The 18,378-nt window shown below is 39.2% G+C and overlaps 1 protein-coding gene across 4 annotated transcripts; it reads right to left on the bottom strand.

Annotated features, from left to right (window-relative positions):
- Nucleotides 1-1,602: 1,602 nt before the first annotated feature.
- Nucleotides 1,603-17,890, bottom strand: tlcd4a (TLC domain containing 4a). 4 transcript variants are annotated; one of them, XM_026179890.1, is made up of 8 exons: nt 16,947-17,890; nt 11,581-11,750; nt 10,687-10,776; nt 9,516-9,574; nt 9,200-9,294; nt 3,836-3,909; nt 3,175-3,209; nt 2,302-2,552 (listed from the first exon to the last, which is right to left on the bottom strand). In XM_026179890.1, exons 2-8 carry the CDS (start codon nt 11,733-11,735, stop codon nt 2,374-2,376), a joined length of 687 nt encoding a protein of 228 aa, XP_026035675.1. In that variant the 5' UTR covers nt 11,736-11,750; nt 16,947-17,890; the 3' UTR covers nt 2,302-2,373. The 4 variants fall into 4 exon arrangements, with proteins under 4 accessions (XP_026035672.1, XP_026035673.1, XP_026035674.1 ...); XM_026179887.1 differs by lacking the exon at nt 3,175-3,209 and having other exon boundaries at nt 1,603-2,552; XM_026179888.1 differs by lacking the exon at nt 3,175-3,209 and having other exon boundaries at nt 1,603-2,552; nt 17,607-17,890.
- Between the last annotated feature and the right edge of the window lie 488 nt (nt 17,891-18,378).

Here is an 18,378-nt window from a genome sequence, read left to right as displayed (position 1 = left end):
CACACAAACAACCAGCCTTAACAAACCTCTTAATCTGTCATTTGACACTATATAACAAATGCCAAAAAACAATCACATTAGACAGGCGTTGGTAAAGGAAAACAAGTAAAAATCACTGAAAAGCAACATTTTTTTCCAGTGGTGTCAGCTGGGTGTAACAAAGTCTTCACTGTGCAATCATGTTATTTTAAAAAGGCAACAAAATCAAATGCCGAGCATAAAAAGGCAGACTTTAAAACTAACATTCCCTGTTTCTGTGACATAAAACATGACAGAAGTGTTTGATGTATAGCTCATGTAAAAGGTGCAACAAATATTCAAGTAGATACCACAAATCTTCAGTGAACTTCTATGACTTAAACTGAGCAGTTGACCTTTGCCAATTTACCGAAAGATTCCCAAGTTCTGTATTGTATGATTAACATAAACGAGTTTAAGTAGAATTATGTTAAAAACAAACAAAACACATTGTTCAAATCTTTCCATGTATGTCCACTTGAGTGAAAAATCCTTGTAGCGATCCAATAAACAGGACCCACAACACCATGTATGGGACCCTTAGGAGTGAATTGAAAGTCATACATGACACAAAAGCTATTACCATTAACACAAAAATTTTGCCACCTGAAATACTGATTGTCGTTGACTTTACGTTAAACTACGGCTCTGTTTAAAAAAGAAAAGTAAAAAAAAAAAAAGATCTTAAACGTCTCCTATATGTAAAGGCTTTGTATCTTCCTGGGTGAATAAAATCTAAACAAAAATGCCGAAACTGAAAATTATTGTGTTATGCTGTTACAAGACTTTTGCTCTTCACGTCTCAACTTTTGAAGTATTTCGCTGCCATCGATTCAAGATTATTCAGTGTCTACTTTTGATGTTTTGTTTCAATGTGCCAGCTAAAAATGTACACTGCAGGATTGGCAACAGCTAGAAAAGTATAGAATTAAGTTTGCGGCAAAAAAAAAAAAAAAAAAAAAAAAGCCAACAAGTAACACTCGGAAGGGCAAACAAACATTAAATGTCAGGTCAACTAAAGCGTTAAAACATTTTCTGTGAAAATCTGGGTTTTGTTGAATTTGTCATATTTGTCCTTGGCCCTGACTCAGTTGAGTTTCACCTCTCTACATTCATTTCATAATGCAAAACTAAGAAAATGTGGAATAAAACACTTCAGCAACACACTTTTTAAAAGCAAAGTGATCAGTTTGTATACATAACTTGGCTGGATTAACATCTGATGATGCGCTTGAATTTCTTATTGTACAGACACCACCAGTAACATTCACTTTCCCTTTTAGTATTTCTAAGGTACTCTGCACATCTCCTTTTAAATAATACCAGTTAATTAATATCCTATGTATCTTTAAAACCCTATGTACTTTGACTCCAGCAAGACAAAAGTAAGAAAATGCATATATGTACCGATTCGTCTTCAACCCTACATTTAAAATGAACATATATGACTTCTGTTATTCTGATAGACTTTAAATGCTGGTTTGTATCTGCGCATTTTGGCACTCACAAAAGAACATCTCACTCTCTGGAATTTCACTTCCTGGTTAAATAAAGGTTAAAAAAAATTAAATTACAAGGGGTTGAGTGATTTAAAAAAAAAAAAATTGAATTTAATTAAAAAAAATAAAATCACAAATTCTTCTGAGACTGCACTTGATGGAATTTGATTATTTCTTAATCACATATCCCTCAAATGGCATCTAACAAGGATTTTATGACACTGACCATCAATGTGGATTCACAAAATGCTTTGGAGGTTTCCTCACATATTTACCTCACCAACACCATCTATTTCATCGTTTTCATTCTGCGACTCAGACAGCAGCATTAATACAAAAGTCTTTTGTTGATCACGAAGTTCGTAAAGAATGGTAAACTTTTTGACAATTTGTCGTTGGGCTAACAGCCGCTTTGTCCCGGGATGACCTCTTCTGGTAAATCCTTCACAAGAAAAATAATTGGCCATGCACACAGTATTGCTAAGAGGTCATTTCATGGCTTTGGGATGGCCATTTTAAATGGTCCATTGGTACATCTCGGTCACTGTGCCTGCTTTCAAGTTCCCTCACTGCATGTGGTCTTGTAATCTCAAGTCCCAGGTAGGCTGCTAATGAAGCAGCCTTGCATGCCAGGGTCCAACTTGCTACGAGCCACTGCACATAGTGTTGTCAGTGTTTCTGCTGTGGCATGTTCTCACCAGTGACACCTGGTTCTCTTAATCCGTCTTGCCGTTTTCCTGAGGTGTGCCAGCTTTGCTCCGGTGTGCTGATCGTAGGACCTTGTAACATCCACGGGCGATCTTATGCATCCACATTATGTTCATAATGTCCAAGCAGATGCTGGAGCAGATCCAGGCTACACGACCACCCCATGGCACCAGGTAGAAGGCCTCAGTGCCATAGACCGCATACATGCGACTGTAGTAGACTGGCATGACACCGATGCGGACGAGGAAAAACACCACTGCCATGGCAACGCCATTTGCCATGTTGGGCCGGGAGGACTTGGGATAACCCAACACCTCAAAGAACCAGCTGAAACAAAGCACATTTTTTCAGAAAACAATAACAGTATTCAATTCAATTTTAAAAGACAGTAAGTACCTTGCCACATTAAAGTTAAAAACAAAAAAAACCTCAATCTCAAAGAACCATCTGAACACAAAACATGTAGACAGGAAATTACCATGAGTTCATTAAACTTTCTAGTAGAAGACCTTACGATAGGCAATCCAGACTTAATTTTTTTAAAATAAATTAACTAATCCATTAAGTTTAAGAACCAGTAATAATCATTTGGTTTACCAAAGATCTTAGGTAAACCCAGAGATGTTTTATCCTGTGCTCTAGCACGATAAATATCTGACTTTAAAGAACTCGTCTTAAGTAACTTTTTGGAAATATTTAGCAATCAGTAAGTGTGTGCGTGGTAACTATACCTTGGCCAGCAGGGTATAATTTCAATATTAGTCAAGTCTAAGCCATATGTGATCTTCTTTGTGCCAGAACTCAGGTTAAAAGGGCCTCAGTTACACAGGCCTACAGAATGGCCTACAGACTCCCCTCAGAATCTCCAGTCACTGGGGAAAAACCTTGTTGATTGTTGTGGGGGCCAGTGATTTGTCTAAAAGACACCAGCGCATCTGTGAACACTCACCATTTATTCTCCAAGCTGTAGTGTAGCTGTGAAACCTGCAACACAAACTGGAGCTCATTCACCTTCAGGGTAAAACTTTCAAATGTGCCAGTTACAGGGGTAAAGCACAACAGCTTATGTTGCTCTTTTTCAGTTCTCACTACAGCTTAGCAAGTAGTTTCCAAGTGTTTGCAGACAAGTAGGTATCTACCATCCAAACTACTGGCAGCCACGACAACCTTCTAGCAACTAAAGCAATTGAAAGGTGGTTTTCAGTGCAGCGTCACACATCTCTTGGTGACCAATAACACTTTAGCGACTGCTAGAAACCTCCAGAAACCACTTGAGGAATCTGCATTTTTATTTGACAACTGGTGGTTGACTTGCATGACTGGGGCCTTAAACTGAGTTTTCTGTCAACAGGTGGAGATTTGAGCGCCTAAACACACACAGTCATCCATATGATAATCCTAAATATAGGCTGAAGGAAGACGCAAAAGTAGAAAAGGTATACCTTTTCTACTTTTGCGTAGCCACAGTTAAGAATATCCTATAGGATATTCTTAACTGTGGCTGTCACCTGAGATGCATTCCACTTGCTAATGACCAAGGTAAATATATATAAAAAAAAAAAAGACCTAAAGATACCTGAAAAACAGGTCATAAGCAAGCTAGTACATACCGCTGGTTTACACACGGTGTAGAAAACTCAGCTAGCAGGCGGAAGTTAGCAAAATAAGGCAACATTCCTTGGCCCTGGAAAAACAAAATGAGGACAGGAAGACAACAAGACATGAGAGGAACAACAACAATTCCACTGAAGAATGATGGGCATGATGCTGGTGCACCACCGGGTCAACACAAACACCATTTCTTACCAAGACTGAGACATCAGCAGTTATATGTATTAAAACAAAGATTTAAAGAAACCACAGCCTTAACCATGTGCAACTATGTTTAATATTGTCCTAAGTAGTTCAAGGTGTTGTCCCAAAAAGACAGTCGTCTCCTTCAGAGCAGAAGGGTATTCCTTTATTTTTGCAGTCCAAAAATTACACTGTCACCTGAGTCTATTTCACAGAGGAGTCCTTCCTTATTGTAAAAAGAAACTCATCATAAAGAGATAATAAAGAATGATTATACAAAATAACAATCTTCTGTTATTTTGCAGTGCAAATGGATTAAAGTTACAGTGGTCAATTATTTCTTTGGAATTAAAACTGAGAAGAAAAAAAAAAAAAAAAAAAAAAAAAAAAAAAAGAGAAGACTCCCTCAATCTGGGCAGTTACTCTGAGCAAAATCAGATTATATAGATCATCCACAAAAAATTAGTTTAGTTTCTGTTAAGACAAAAATATTTTAATTTGCAACAATATCTTTATTATCAGGTAATCCTTAAAACCCAAAATAATAGGCGATATATAGAAATGCCCACACAAAATGTAGCATTTTTGCATTATCTGAGTCGCCAACACAACAATCATTAAAAAAACAAAACAAAAAAGCATTGTAGCATAAAAGGCCGTTCATCTAAATAACAACAACAACAATTAAAAAGAGCACATATCAGAAACAGGACTTGATATATATACACTGTACAACTATAAAAACATTCAGCCAGCCACTATTTCAAGGAGCAATCAGAAGCCATGCAGAGTATAAAGCAATACATTTGACTGCCAAACATGTCATTACAGGATTAGGTGCTGAATTCTACTATTTTGTGAAACGGATGATCTGCAGCAGGTTTCAACTGCCACAGTAGTTGAAACCTGCTGCATCAATATAATCATTGGGAAAGTTAGAGGCAATAATAAGGGAAATATTCAAATAAATGTGATTCATGATTGAGAAAGTGCATTAATTAGAATGAAGTGTAATGATCTCAATCTCGATTTCTGCTGCAATAAGACTGTTTGACTCAGCAGTTTGAAAACTATTTTTTTTGTTCCCGACTGCTGGCTACAAACTCAGCACAGAACACAGCTCAAATTAAGGATGCAGAATTCAAAGTTATTTGGCCAGCAGCCTAACTTTTACAGAAAAGACTTACCGTCAGGGCTGTAACAAAAGTTGGTCAAAGAAACATACTTACTGTGTGATACAAACAGTTTACAATTACAAGAAAAGGTTTGTAAACCCTTAGGAATTCAACAATAATTACTCATAAAAATGTGGTTTGATCTTAATCCAAGTCACACTTAACAAAAACAGTTTGACTAAACTAATAACACAACCTATAAACTGATTCTGAATAATAACTCAAGTCCAGTCCAAAAGTAACTAAATTTAGTGTCTCCTAGAACCTCCGTTGGCAGCAGCCATCTTTATCAAATGTTTCCTGTAGCATGATAATGAAGCTTTCTAATCGATTACCAATTTTCTTCCATTTATCCAACTTAGGGTCATGGGGCCTGGAGCCTATTCCTGGTGTCAAAAGGTGAGAGGTGGAGTACAACCTGTACAGGTTGCCAGTCTACCACAAGAATAAACAGAGAGAGGCAACCATTCACATCAATGACCAGTTGCCAATTAACCTAACAAGCATGTCTTAGGCCTGGGGAGAGGTCGGAATACCCAGAGAGAACTCAGGAAGGCACAGGGAGAACATGCAAACTCCAAACCGAAAGGTCTCTGCAGTACAGTGGTTATGAACCCAGCGCCGCCTTCCTGTTAAAAGTCTGTCTGACTTGGTCATTCCAAAGCTTGAACATAATGAACAATGACTGCAATGTCCAGTCACATGGTAAAGAAGCCACAACTCAAAACTAGAGCTTTCGGATAAGCACTTTTATCACCATATCCAATGAGTTACTGTTCAATAAAGCTGTGAAAAGCATAGCTGTTTCTTTATTAGTTTAGTCATATTGTGTTTGCCTGCAATTGTGACTTGGATGAATATCACACCACATTTATGAGAAATCAATGTAAAATTCCTAGAAATCCTTCACAGATTCATAAACCTTTTCTTGTAACTGTATATTCCCATCTAGCATTAGCATGCTAGTACCTCTAGGAACTGGTAAGTCCATACTGTGACTGGGCATCATAGCTGCTCAGTACAACACAAGAGCAATAACAGCAGACAAGACAGGAATAAAAAAAAAGTCCCCATCTAGATCAAGACCTGCTCTGGGTTTCTAAATGACAACTTTTTGGTAGTTTTTGCATGAACGGAGATGACACAACCCAACTTCACCTTGGTAGTTTTTGCATGTAAGGTTTGAAGAGGGGCCATTTATGTTAAAGTCAGCAAAGGACAGACAGACAGATATATTAGAAGGAAACAAAAAAATACAATGCCACAACACAAAGCAAAGAAGAAGCAACACTTACAACACTGAGAAAAACGAAAGCATGCATCCAATATTTTTGAGAAGCTACGCTTAACTTTTAAATAAGCACAAAAGGCTGCCACACAAAATAATTAAATTACTTGAGCAATATTTGTGATTGGCTACTTAATAGAAAAGCATAACAAAAAAAAATTACATTTTGCATTTTTTTTACTAATATTTCTCAATAGGAGTCAGTTTAGCTAGAGCTATGTGCCTTGTGTAATGTTTTTGTTTCATTGGAGTGCAATGGTTCTGAAAACAATCCACAACCTTGTTGGCCCATGATGCCCTATCCATTGCCCCCACTGTTGAACTTCATTATGTTACAAATGGAGACAGTGATAGGATATTTTAATAAAGGTAAGGTTCAAGTAGCAACAGAGAAAGTTAATGCAATGATATTATTAAGATTACGTGACAGCCATGGCAGATCTGAAGGCATTGCTACACTAGCTTCATCTAACTTTGGGGACATTTCGGGTGTGTTAGCAAAGCTTTGTGGTGAAATAGCTCAACTGTAAAAGCATTTTTAGAGTGCTTATTTAGTGTAAAATGCATGTGTTTCGGTAATGTGTATGTGCAATGATATGCTAATTAGCCATGTGCTCATGTTGCATAAGCTAGTTAGCATGTGCAGCAGTTATCTCTCAGTCATCCTACAAAGTATGAACTGTGGAACAGTGGATTTAGAGTTTTGACATAAACAGTTCCACATAAACACATTCAACACATTTAACTAATAAGACTTTGACAACATATGACAAATCTGGGTGGGAACAAAACTAAATAAAATGAAAATGACATCAAAGGTTAGCCAACTTTTTGGGGGTGATTACAACTAATTTATTACGGCTACATTCATGCTGCTGTTCCATGTGCATTTCAGATCTAGTCTGAGAAACAAAGTCATGAGTGTCCAGTAACAGTATGGCCTACTTCATCTCATTTACCGAACTGTTTTAGATACAGTCGTTCCGTTTCTACAGATACGACTAGATTTACAGTCAGTGTTAAGTCAGAATCTTAAACCAACCATATGACACCATTTTACTGCCATTACTAACACAATTATTGTTCAGATACAGAAACACGGAAAGGTAATATTTCTCATTAGCAATGCTAAAAGATGAAAAAAGTAAATAAAATGTCTGTCAGATTAAAAAGAGAAAACATAATCCGTAAATCCAGCCGCGACTAAAATAGACAAGAGCAGGGAGTGAGACGTAAATATGTAGAGTGTAAGCTTTACACTACATCTATTAGTGCCAAGTAATTAAAAACATCTTTTTAGATTTAAAAAAAAAAAAAAAAAAAAAAAAAAAGCAGCTTGATTAATTGGGGGCTACTATCAGAGTGATGCAAATTCCATGCCTTTCTGCGTTTTTGCTCAATATAGAGAACTGAGAGCATTTATTTACTGTAACTGTAAAATAAAGTTCATGTAAGACTTTTTGGAGCACTAGTTCATTTTTATCCCCCAGACTCCTAGAGTAGACCCTTGAGAATACATTCAGCATGGTATTTGAAAAACGGGCCTATATATTATGCAATGGACTTTATCATCTTGGCATGGAGTGTAAGAGAGGAGCCAGGACTAGGCTCTGGCACAAAAGACAGACAAGCAGAAGCCAAGGTACTGTAGATAGGCAGGTAAGTAATTAAGAATGGTAAATACTTTTTGTTTTCATGCACAGTAACAGGACAGAAATCTCTGCCTGTGTAGAGCACGTCAAAGCTATGAGCATGCACACAGTGGTTACAGTTGAGCATTCAGTTGTGCTAAGCTCAGAAAAGTTTAGCTTACACCAGAGTCACACAACATTTAAAGGGGGGGTCAGTAAAACAAAAAGCACAGAAACTGTAAGGGCAAGGTGAGGGGGGAGGGGGGCAGGGAGAGGGTCATCAGCCAGTACTGTCACTGAGCATTCCATGCAAAAAATACCATAGTCATTCATTTCCCGTAATTATGCGACAGATCCTGGCAACCTAGAGGGTTTCAGATTGAACCAAGAGTGAACAGTGCCACCTACAAATGCTGGATAGAGTCGCCATTGGCACACCAAAGTGTATGGCAGCAATGCAGCATACACAAGTTTTTATCTTTAATTGAATTTTTTTTTTAAATACAATGAGCACCACTGATACAAGATCCAGCTTGCACAACAAACAGCTGATTTATTGTTTTATAAGGTACATCATGGCCAAACGGAAACGTCAAACTGAACTAAATCCCATCAAGACTATTACTGTTTTTCCTACAATTTTCACAACACTATTCAAGGTGTTAATGTGCCAATCAGCCATTTTCAGGAAAGGCATCAACCACCAAAGAACAGTTATCTTATTACTCGCACACTTGAATAATGCCAAAACTGAATGTTCTGCTATGGAAAAATAAAGAAACTAATACTGCTACTTACTAACTGATAAGAATGCTTTACTTTCTCTAGCACCTTTCCCCTTGCAATAAAATAAATAAAGACAGAGCTGAAGCTTTAACTATCTGAGAACTTATCTGATGTGTTTGCATGGGATTGATGTATCTCTTACACAGACCAAACTGGCTCTCCCTCGTAAATATTAAGCTCACCTATGACTATACATGGCTATGTATCACACCCAGCTGAAAAAGGACATAGCTGTTCACCCTTGGTTGTCTCTTTCCCATCTTGCCTGCACGTTCTGCTATTGGGCAATAGGGCACTCACCAGTACATAGTAGTAAGCATACAACGCTGCCAGATGATGAACTACAAAAAACTTGTCGCCTATTGCCTTCCAATAATAAAATATCAGCAGCAAATCTGGAAAACAGAAGAAGAGGGCAAAGAGGGACAGCATGTCATTGGTGTAATCAAGGCAATCTAAGTGCATACAGAACTATTTGGAAACAGCAGCTGGCACAGTACGGCTGAACCACAAATGTGTCATCAAGCATCAAAGTTTATCGCAAATTTATTATGTGCATGTTCTTTTTCACTCACTTTAACAAAATTATGCTGACAAACTGAAAGCTTTCTCTTACCCGATATGAGGTAGCCTGTTGTAATTGCGACGTTTGTCTTAACCAGTGTAGGATCTCCCCTATTGAAAAAATAAGAAATTAATTTGTACTGTGTGTGACTTACGCTTGATAAAATAGATTCTGACACAAGATGCGCAAAAGAATGAGTCTACATTAAAGTGTGTGTGTGTGTGTGTGTACATGTTGGGTGCAGTATTGTGAGGCAGAATTCACACTTTAGCCTCAGTCACATTGAAAAAAAGGAGAGAGGGGGAAAAAAAACCAAACAAACAAACAAAAAAAACCCCCCAACATGTCCAGAGGTTAAATGTACAATACCTTCGAAACCACTGAGCAACAACACGTGATTGCAAGGCAACTGCACAGGTTGCATGATAGCAACCTGTCTCCAAATTTGGACTGAGGTTAGCTCTGGTTTAGGCTACTTGTCTAGCTGTTGATTTTAGCATAGTACATTGTAATACATAACGCTAATAATTCTTTGTAATTTTTTAAAATGGTATAATTGACTTTACAAACACATGGAGATTCAGAATTTCTAACTAATTTATGGTATTAAAAAAAGAGAACAAAAAAGAACAAGCAGATGTTAGCAACTCAAGCTAGCTAGCAAGTTAATGCTACCAGTAACTTCTATAAAAACAAAAACTGCAAGAAATTTAAAAAAAAAAAAAAAAAAAGTTCCAGGTGAATGTACAGTTATAGTTACAAGTTATCTCAATATACTACAGCTACCAATGTTTCACTTTTACAAAGGAAAAGAAGACTGTCCTTTTACAAACCTAACACTAGCTTAAGCTATACACAGACTTGGCTTCCAACACTAAAGAGTAATTCCAGTCCAATAAAGAGCAGGGCAGGGTTACTAATAGTATAACTGATACAGATAAAAACTCAGATAAATAAGTTTTACACATTTAGCACAAAGACTGTAGTAGGTAGGTAATCGCCTGATTAGCCAAATATTGTAACCATTATAACTTAAAACAATTATGCTCACTATTTGATATTGACACAAACCAGAAGCTGTCTCCCTTGCACACCTCTTCAGTATTAGGCATCTTTAACTATGCAAAGGGGACATTAATGCAGAAAAACATAACCTTCATTATGAAATAAACCAAAACTTTTGAGAAAAAAAAAAAATTAACTTCCAAGCCAAAACTCTTACCAAACTGGATCTTCATTGACAGCATCATCAAAAAACAGAATGTAAAGACAGAATATTCCCACCAACAAGGCGTGAAACGTTGATACTGTCCTGAAATAAAAAGAGAGAAAAAAAAAAAACATACAGCCTTGATTATCTGCTCATCCCTGAAAAGGGCAGATGATGACACAGTAATGGATAATATACTTTCTATTCATTATAAGTCCCATGAAGCTGGTCTGTACTTCAGACAGAGGAATTTTTAGTACTCACCGTGGATCAACTGATTGCCTGTCACGACTGCACACAGATTCAGACCAATTAAACTAAGAGATTAAACACTGCTGAAGGGTCAGACAGAGCGGCGCACAGTCCCATTCAATCACTCAAACAGTGAGACAGTCCACAGCCCTCAGCAGTCAGACAGACCCTGACAGCCCCACTGTATAAATACAATACTGTGAAGTCATGGAATTTAAGAGGGATCCCTGAATTCCCAGCTTGTATCCCTTTCCAGTAATAATTCATTTTGATTTCCACTTTAAAATCACGTAGCCATTCTGCTTTCACAAGTGCTCTCACGGATAATGAACTCAGCAAAAACAGGACATGTAAGAGCAAGATTCATGGAAGCTGTACCAGGCTAGTTTAGTCTGATCATTCGGAATACCAATCTAGTTAATCTCCCCCATGTTGCTGGAACCTTACACAATAGCTGTAGAGAAAATACCGCAATGAATCCTACATGTGAGTCTTCTCTGAGTGCCACTGTAAATATGTGGGTTTAATGTTAGTAGACATGTTTGGACAGAGCTAAAACAAATCATCCTCTGTTAAACATAGAACAGTGTCACACTCCATGCAGCCCAGTGGAAGTAAATACTCATGACCAAGTGAGAGTAAGACTTCGGTCACCTCGAGTTCCATTCCACCTTCTGCTTGTCGCTGAGGCCAAGGAAGCCAGGACTGATGCGTACAGACAACCAGGGGCTGACTCTGTGGAAGAGCCACTGGAAGGTGAAGAAGCTGGTCACTGAGATGACGAGAATAAGCTGGTTGAAAGGGTCCATGGCCACCCAACCTTACTGCAAGAGAGAGTGAAGGGTAATGGTTAGACAATATGAACAGTTAGCAAAGTTATTTTTTAAACAACATTAACCTGAGGGGAAAAAAAAAAAAAAAAAAAAAAAAAAAGGAGAGAGAGTATGCAATGAAATGTTGCACCAGTATTGACCATGTAAATACACCATCACTTGAAGCACCGAAAACATGCCTACCTGAAAATCCACAACTAAATACATCAAATCAAACCTGTCAGTAAGGCTCACAGGTCTTAAACAGAAAAGGTGTCTTAAACCTTGAGGAACAAGAGAGAAATGACCATGTAGCCACGTTTTTGACTCCATCTACTTACTAATTCTCAACTGCAAACCTCTTAAGTATAAGTAGTCATCAAATCCGTTTCATCTACCTTTTCAAATCTTCAGAGCTTGCACTGAAATCTGAATGATTAATGTGAATTTCTGAATGGCAGCCCAATGTGTAACGACACAGGAACCGCTTCAGGCAGAAGCAGAAACTTTGGGTAGAAGGCAAAAATATAAAGACTTCCTGTGTGCGCGCTGACATCAGACTTTGTGGTTTCAGCACATCCGTATAAAGCCCAACACACTTTCTTTTCCCTCAAGTTCTACATTACAGATGTGTATCTATTGTAAGGCTTTTAAAATAAGCAGTGACAGAGAATTGGAAATACACAATTTAATTGGCTTTTAACCGACCCCTGACTTAAATCGCCCCTATTTGGAGGGCAGGGATAAGGAGTCATAAAAGCCATTTACATACTATCCAACTTTATGCTGCAATATAGATGACATGCAAAGTGCCATACCCGACACAATCCATTCCATCAAAATGGAATGGCCCCCCTCATTATTTCTAGCATCTTTTTCCGCGAGCTGCACATTGCAAAGCAGTTACACTGAAGCATTTGCACAATTGCATGACATGCATGCATTTTCATCTACACTACCTGGATTTGCTTTCATTTTTCACATTACAACAGATCAATCAAGTACCTGATATATTTGCAGAATCAACAACGCTGTTTGAATTAAAATCCTATCAGTAGTCGTTTCTAGCTAAGACGTTTATGATGAGTATCTAGAACTTCCTTTTCTGGACCTGTTTGTCCAGTTTGAACTCTGTAGGTTGGATTGAAAATTATCCTTGGATGTTTTTTGTATTTTAATTTAACCCCCCAGCCTTGACAAATGTCTCTCCACCAGCATCAACAACAGTAGCACAATTTCTGCAACTGGATCTATGAACCCATTAAGGATTTCATAATAGAACGTGGTAATGGCTGCAACAAAAGTATAACAGTTACTACAGATGGCCTGATGTGAAAGGGAAAGGACTGTGTGCACTGACGAAAAACAGACACAGCCCGTTGTTTATTCACAGATCGGCGAATAAATGACAAGCTTGAAATCAAGTATTCAAAACGCTCTGATAGATATAGTTGCTGCTGAATATTCTTTCCCTAAAGCTGGCCTCATTCTCTGGGAGATGAATCTGTGAATGTCACTGAATCACTCACACTCACATTATGAATAATCACCTCTACACAGGGAGGAAGCGGGACATGTCCAGAGGCAAGTGCTTTGTGTGGGATGTAGGTCTCAGAAGCACTTTCAAATACAGCATATTCATTCTCCAGCAATAACAGTACGTGGCTTAAACGTTACAGCTCTATGGAAGTGTTTCAACAAGCAATGAAATGTTGCACCATATACTTATGTAGCCAGAAAACTAGGATACTGATTGATAATATTTTTTGAAATTATAAAAGAGATTATCAGCATGCTCACAATTCATCCACAAGGGGACACTGTCGATGAAATATTTCTTAGCAATGTAAAGCCTAGCAGCTCACAAAGGTCAGTGTATTGGGCAGATTGTGTGTCACGCCACTGGATACGTGCAAACTTTGACCTGCTTGTAGGACCAAAGGGAAATTCAAAGAATGACCAATAAAATGTATCCATGAACTGTTCGAGCAAGAGTGACAACACATGATGCAAGTGATTCTATAGTTGTCAGACAATTATATCACCAGCGCTTCACATCAATATAATTTCCCTGCGCTGTGCAGAAGAAAACTGTAAAGAAAGAAAAATGAAGGGTCACACTCTAATTAAATCCTATGACACCCATATATATCAATGTTTAAAATACCCTCTGTTCTTTTTAAACACACAGATAAAACACAAGAAAGCATTAAAATACTATATTTGGTTCCAAGACATTTCAAATCAGACTTAAAGCAAGGCCAAACTTGACAATAAGTCTTCGTTTCAGCAGCTCACTTATTCTACACTGACCATGGCACAGCTCTACAGCATATGATGCAATTTTCCTCACGGGATCAGTATGCTGCAACCTACCACTTTGCAAGTCCAACTGCTACTTCCCCACTTCAGCATACGCTTCAAGGCCCCTTCAGCTCACATAGGTAACTACCCAAGCAGCCAACTCTTACGCCCCTCCACCAGCATGCTCTTGTGATCTTATCAAACCCCACACAGGCTCTGTGTATTCTGGCCATCTCTTTCTCCATGAAAACTGAAACCCACGCCAACATGTCTGCTTTCTTCAAAAACCTCTGACATCATGTAACCTGCTTTATGGGGCCAATCAGAAGGGCTTCCTGGAATCAATGCTACTTTGACCCACATAGTGCCAATGAAACATTACAACTCACCTACAACTTTTTAAAGGGGAAGTTTACTCCCTTATTTTGGAAAGGAGGTCAGGGAATTCAAAAACAAGAACTTCACAGAAAAATGAAATAAATGTCAGCGAGTCCAGACCACTGAACTGCTTTATGTTAGATTTAAGATATTTGCATAAGGCCAGTGCCAGTCGTTGGTAAGAAGCAAAGTCAGTTACATTTGAAAGGCATATTTGCATCCCCCAAGCAACAAAACAGAGCATCTCCCAGTACAAGCACGCAAAACACATATCTCAGTCCCAGGAGCTCTGGCCTTGGTGATTACATACCTGCATTTGTTTCTGCGTCACGTCAAAGAAATGTTTGAGGGCAAACGGTGTGCTTCACTAAAGCACGATAGTAAAAGTGGAAAAAAATAATCACAAGGGAACTTAAAGGCCAAAACCAGAATTCTCTCCTTTAGGTAGAAGGTAGAAAGACTTTTGTTGCTAAAGGGACGCTTGAAGAGCCAACATAGTGATGATGGCCCCAGAGATATTTAAGTAAAGCTAATCCCTGTACTTCCTACAGGGAGTGAGGATTATTTTTGGTATACACATGCATGTTTGTGCCCTACCCATGTCACACAGGGTCTTGCTGCCAAGGCAAACGGTTACACATATAAATGAGAGTGAAGCAAAAAGAATGCTGTGCAAATTAAGGACCGCACAAAGCACGAATAAAGCTACTATTTTTTAAGCAACAAATGTTTCCTTTGCAATTACAGCACAACAGAAACACTGGTGTATAGATTATGTCAACTTGAGGTGCATATTCATGTTCATCACAACCAGCATTTTATTGCATTAGCTTAACCGACAAAAGCCCAGAGATAACAGGTATCACAGTAGCGCTTATCAACTTTCTCTGTTAAACCAGGTTTTCTGCTTCAGGCTCTGCACACTTAGAGAAGCGCCTTCATGAGTTTCACACCTCATTTGACTGATTCTTATGGGTTTAGCCAATCAAAAATTGTATCAGCTGATAATGATGATGGAAAAGCTACTTTTGGTTGTTCCCTTGCCACAAGGAGTCACAAAGGGGGTGGCTTTGTTGTGATATGGCATTTTTTTAAGCCGGCTGCCCTTTCTGAAGGAACCTGGAAGGTGATCTGTGTCTCCAGCTGAAACTGGCGATGCTGCCATTAATGCGCTGTTGATAAAATGGTGATAAAAGATCTACACCGAGTGTTGAAAATATAACAGATATGCAACACTGTTGAAAATAAGATGAGAGATTAGTGCTGCAGAAATTCATTAATCTGGTGCTTTACCCACAGGGCAGTAAAATAAATATTTTAATTTGAGTTCATTATTTTAATGCCGAGTGCGCTCTCAATGCTGCTGTGTATTTCTAACATGACTGATACACATTAAAGCTCTGAAACTTTAAACTGGATACATATAAACATTAAGTGTTACTGTCCCACAGCCTGACAGGAGACGTGGAGATGGCTTTAGTTTGTTGGGAAATCAAAAGTGAAAATGATTTTACTCAGTGAGATTCTTGGCATGTTTTCTGTTTTCTAGTAGCTGCAATCCCAGAAGTGTGAAAGAGACTCAGCAGCAAATTGGCAACAAGTATAGACATCTATACACTTCCTGCACCACCAGATTAAAACACTGGATGTTTACGGATTGGTGGTTTTAGTTACACATATAAAATGCATTCCTCCAGCAGAGAATCTATAATACGCTTCAAAAAGAAGAAGCAGTGAAAACGTGGCGCTCCCGGCGGATTTTAAACAGATTAGTTACCATGGTGGTTATCATAAGTTACCATGGTGACTTAGCCAAGTAAAATGACAGCCACTTTCGTAACAGAGAAAACTCTGACTTTAAGCTCGACATAGCCCGATAACCCACTGATCTCGCTTCACTACGGGAACCTCTGGAAATGTGGCTTGAATCACTTAAGCAAATTAAGCCTTCTGCAGCTCCAGGGCTATTTATTCCTTATTTAATGTTCTGTGCTGTCAGCAGCTTGGACAGAAAACACCAAATCGGGGCCCGCCTTCAAACTGAGTCTTGCCTAGAATTTCTGGGAAATGAAAGACACAAAACCGGAGCAGGTTTCTTCCTGGAACACAGCTATGACAGTCCATACGTTCCTATAAAGACTGGCGTATGCGCTTGCGTAACACGGCTGAACCTCTTTTTTTTTTTTAAAAGAGGAAAAAAAAAAAAAAAGGAAAGCGACGAACCAATGGCACCACGAAAATAACATGGGTAGTGCTGCATCGCCGCAGGATCGTCTGCTAAACATACAGTGCATGATCAAATGCCCGAAGCAAAGATGATTTTGACCAGATCTTCATTTCCTTTCAAACAAAGACGCGGGTATAAATAACACCACTCACAAGGCCAGTTTACGCCGCACTGACTGCATGCCTGCTTGCCTGGCCAGCTGCTGTAGCGTATGGAAAAGAAATGGCAGTGGCCTAGCCGTGTCATCGTATTGTAGCCTCGTATTTGACAGCAGACAAAATCATCCCAAACGGACCTACCTTATGACGTTCATTAAGATATCTGGCGTCTCCCCCTCTCTCAGCTCGTTATGGTTTCTGGACTCGCCTCCATAAGCGCTGAGCAAACGGCACAGCCGTGTCGAATCATTTTCTTGATAAACAGGACAGACCGCCTCCTGCTCCGCGCACACACTAGCGATTTGTGGGGGGTGCGAAGGGGCTGGAGCTCTGTGCCAGTGCTGTGTTTACCGAGAATTCCCACCGACACCAAACGCGCATAATGCAGAGGTGCAGATCGTGCAGCTCGACGCTCGATTACAGAAATGATGGAGGGGGCGGTGTTGGTGAGCGACTTCTCTAACCAGCTCCCTCTCCCCGTCTCTCTCTATATCTCTCCCTCGTTCCTATAGGGCTCAAATTGCAGCTGAATTCTTAAAGAAACACACATGCTCACTAACCACCACAGTAGTCTGTCCAGAAACACTCACTGGATCTATTTATAGCCCGGGTTCGTTGAACTGATACAGACAAGATAACCAGCAAAGCGAAACTGCAGGCATGGCCTCCTGGTCTTTACTGGCTGCAGAGCTTCCGTATCGAATAATCTGAGCGTGCCATGGGAGTATTTGTCACAAATTACTGCAGATTAAAATCACAGCAGATAATTAGATAATGCACAACTGCAATTCACCATCTTACTCAAGTCACTCGTGCCTGCAGATGCCAGCTATACGCCCATAAACAGAGGGGCCGATGACAGCTAAAATGGCCCGTGATTGCAAGGGTAAGCTGAACGAGGAAGTCTGGCTGTCTGCAGCCTAGAATCTAGATCGCTGCGAGCTGATTTGCAGATCAAATGGTCTAAGGCAGAGATCCCGAGAGCTACTGTCCTGCAGATTTTAGATGCATCCCCAGTCCAACACAGCTGAATCAAGTGGTTGAATTATCTCTTCAGGGTGCCATCAAGTTTGGCAAAGGCCAGGTTACACGCCATTCATTTGATTCAGGTGTTTCGAAACAAGGACGCATCTAAAAGCTGCAGGACAGTAGCTCTCCTCTCGAGTACTGGAGTTGGAGACCCCTGGTCTAAGGTGTCACTGTTATATGCACTGCAACATTACACCAGATAAGAATTGGGCTTTCCACATTTCATCGATTTGAACATACACCTCTTAAAGTCATCAGTCATACCGAAAGGCATTTAAAAGCCGATTAAGCGAAGGTTTACAGAGGTTTCCGGTTACAGCACGTTTAACAGGATCGTCAAGCATCTCTGTGTGGGCAGAGTATAAATCCATCGCTAATGTAAAGGTATTTCTTGGCTCTTGTTTGTCAAGGGCTGCCATGTTGGATCTCCGGGCTATGATAAACCCCCATTTTAATAACCTGATCAGGAACAGTTATTAAAAGACACATTGTACAATGATTAACCTGCCGAGTTTAGCTCGTAAAAGTTTGGTCTGTACCGACA

This window comes from Astatotilapia calliptera, chromosome 9, assembly GCF_900246225.1.
Source record: "Astatotilapia calliptera chromosome 9, fAstCal1.2, whole genome shotgun sequence".
NCBI classification, from domain to species: domain Eukaryota; kingdom Metazoa; phylum Chordata; class Actinopteri; order Cichliformes; family Cichlidae; genus Astatotilapia; species Astatotilapia calliptera.
This window is presented reverse-complemented; position numbering and strand designations above follow the sequence as displayed.

Excerpts from the sequence above, each read along its gene's own strand:
- tlcd4a (XM_026179887.1), bottom strand. The coding sequence starts at position 11,735 with ATGGACCCTTTCAACCAGCTTATTCTCGTCATCTCAGTGACCAGCTTC. Across the intron at positions 10,777-11,580 it reads AAGGTGGAATGGAACTCGAG|GACAGTATCAACGTTTCACG; the intron begins GTGACCGAAGTC and ends TTTTTATTTCAG. Across the intron at positions 3,910-9,199 it reads ATGCTTACTACTATGTACTG|GGCCAAGGAATGTTGCCTTA; the intron begins GTGAGTGCCCTA and ends TTGTTTTTCCAG.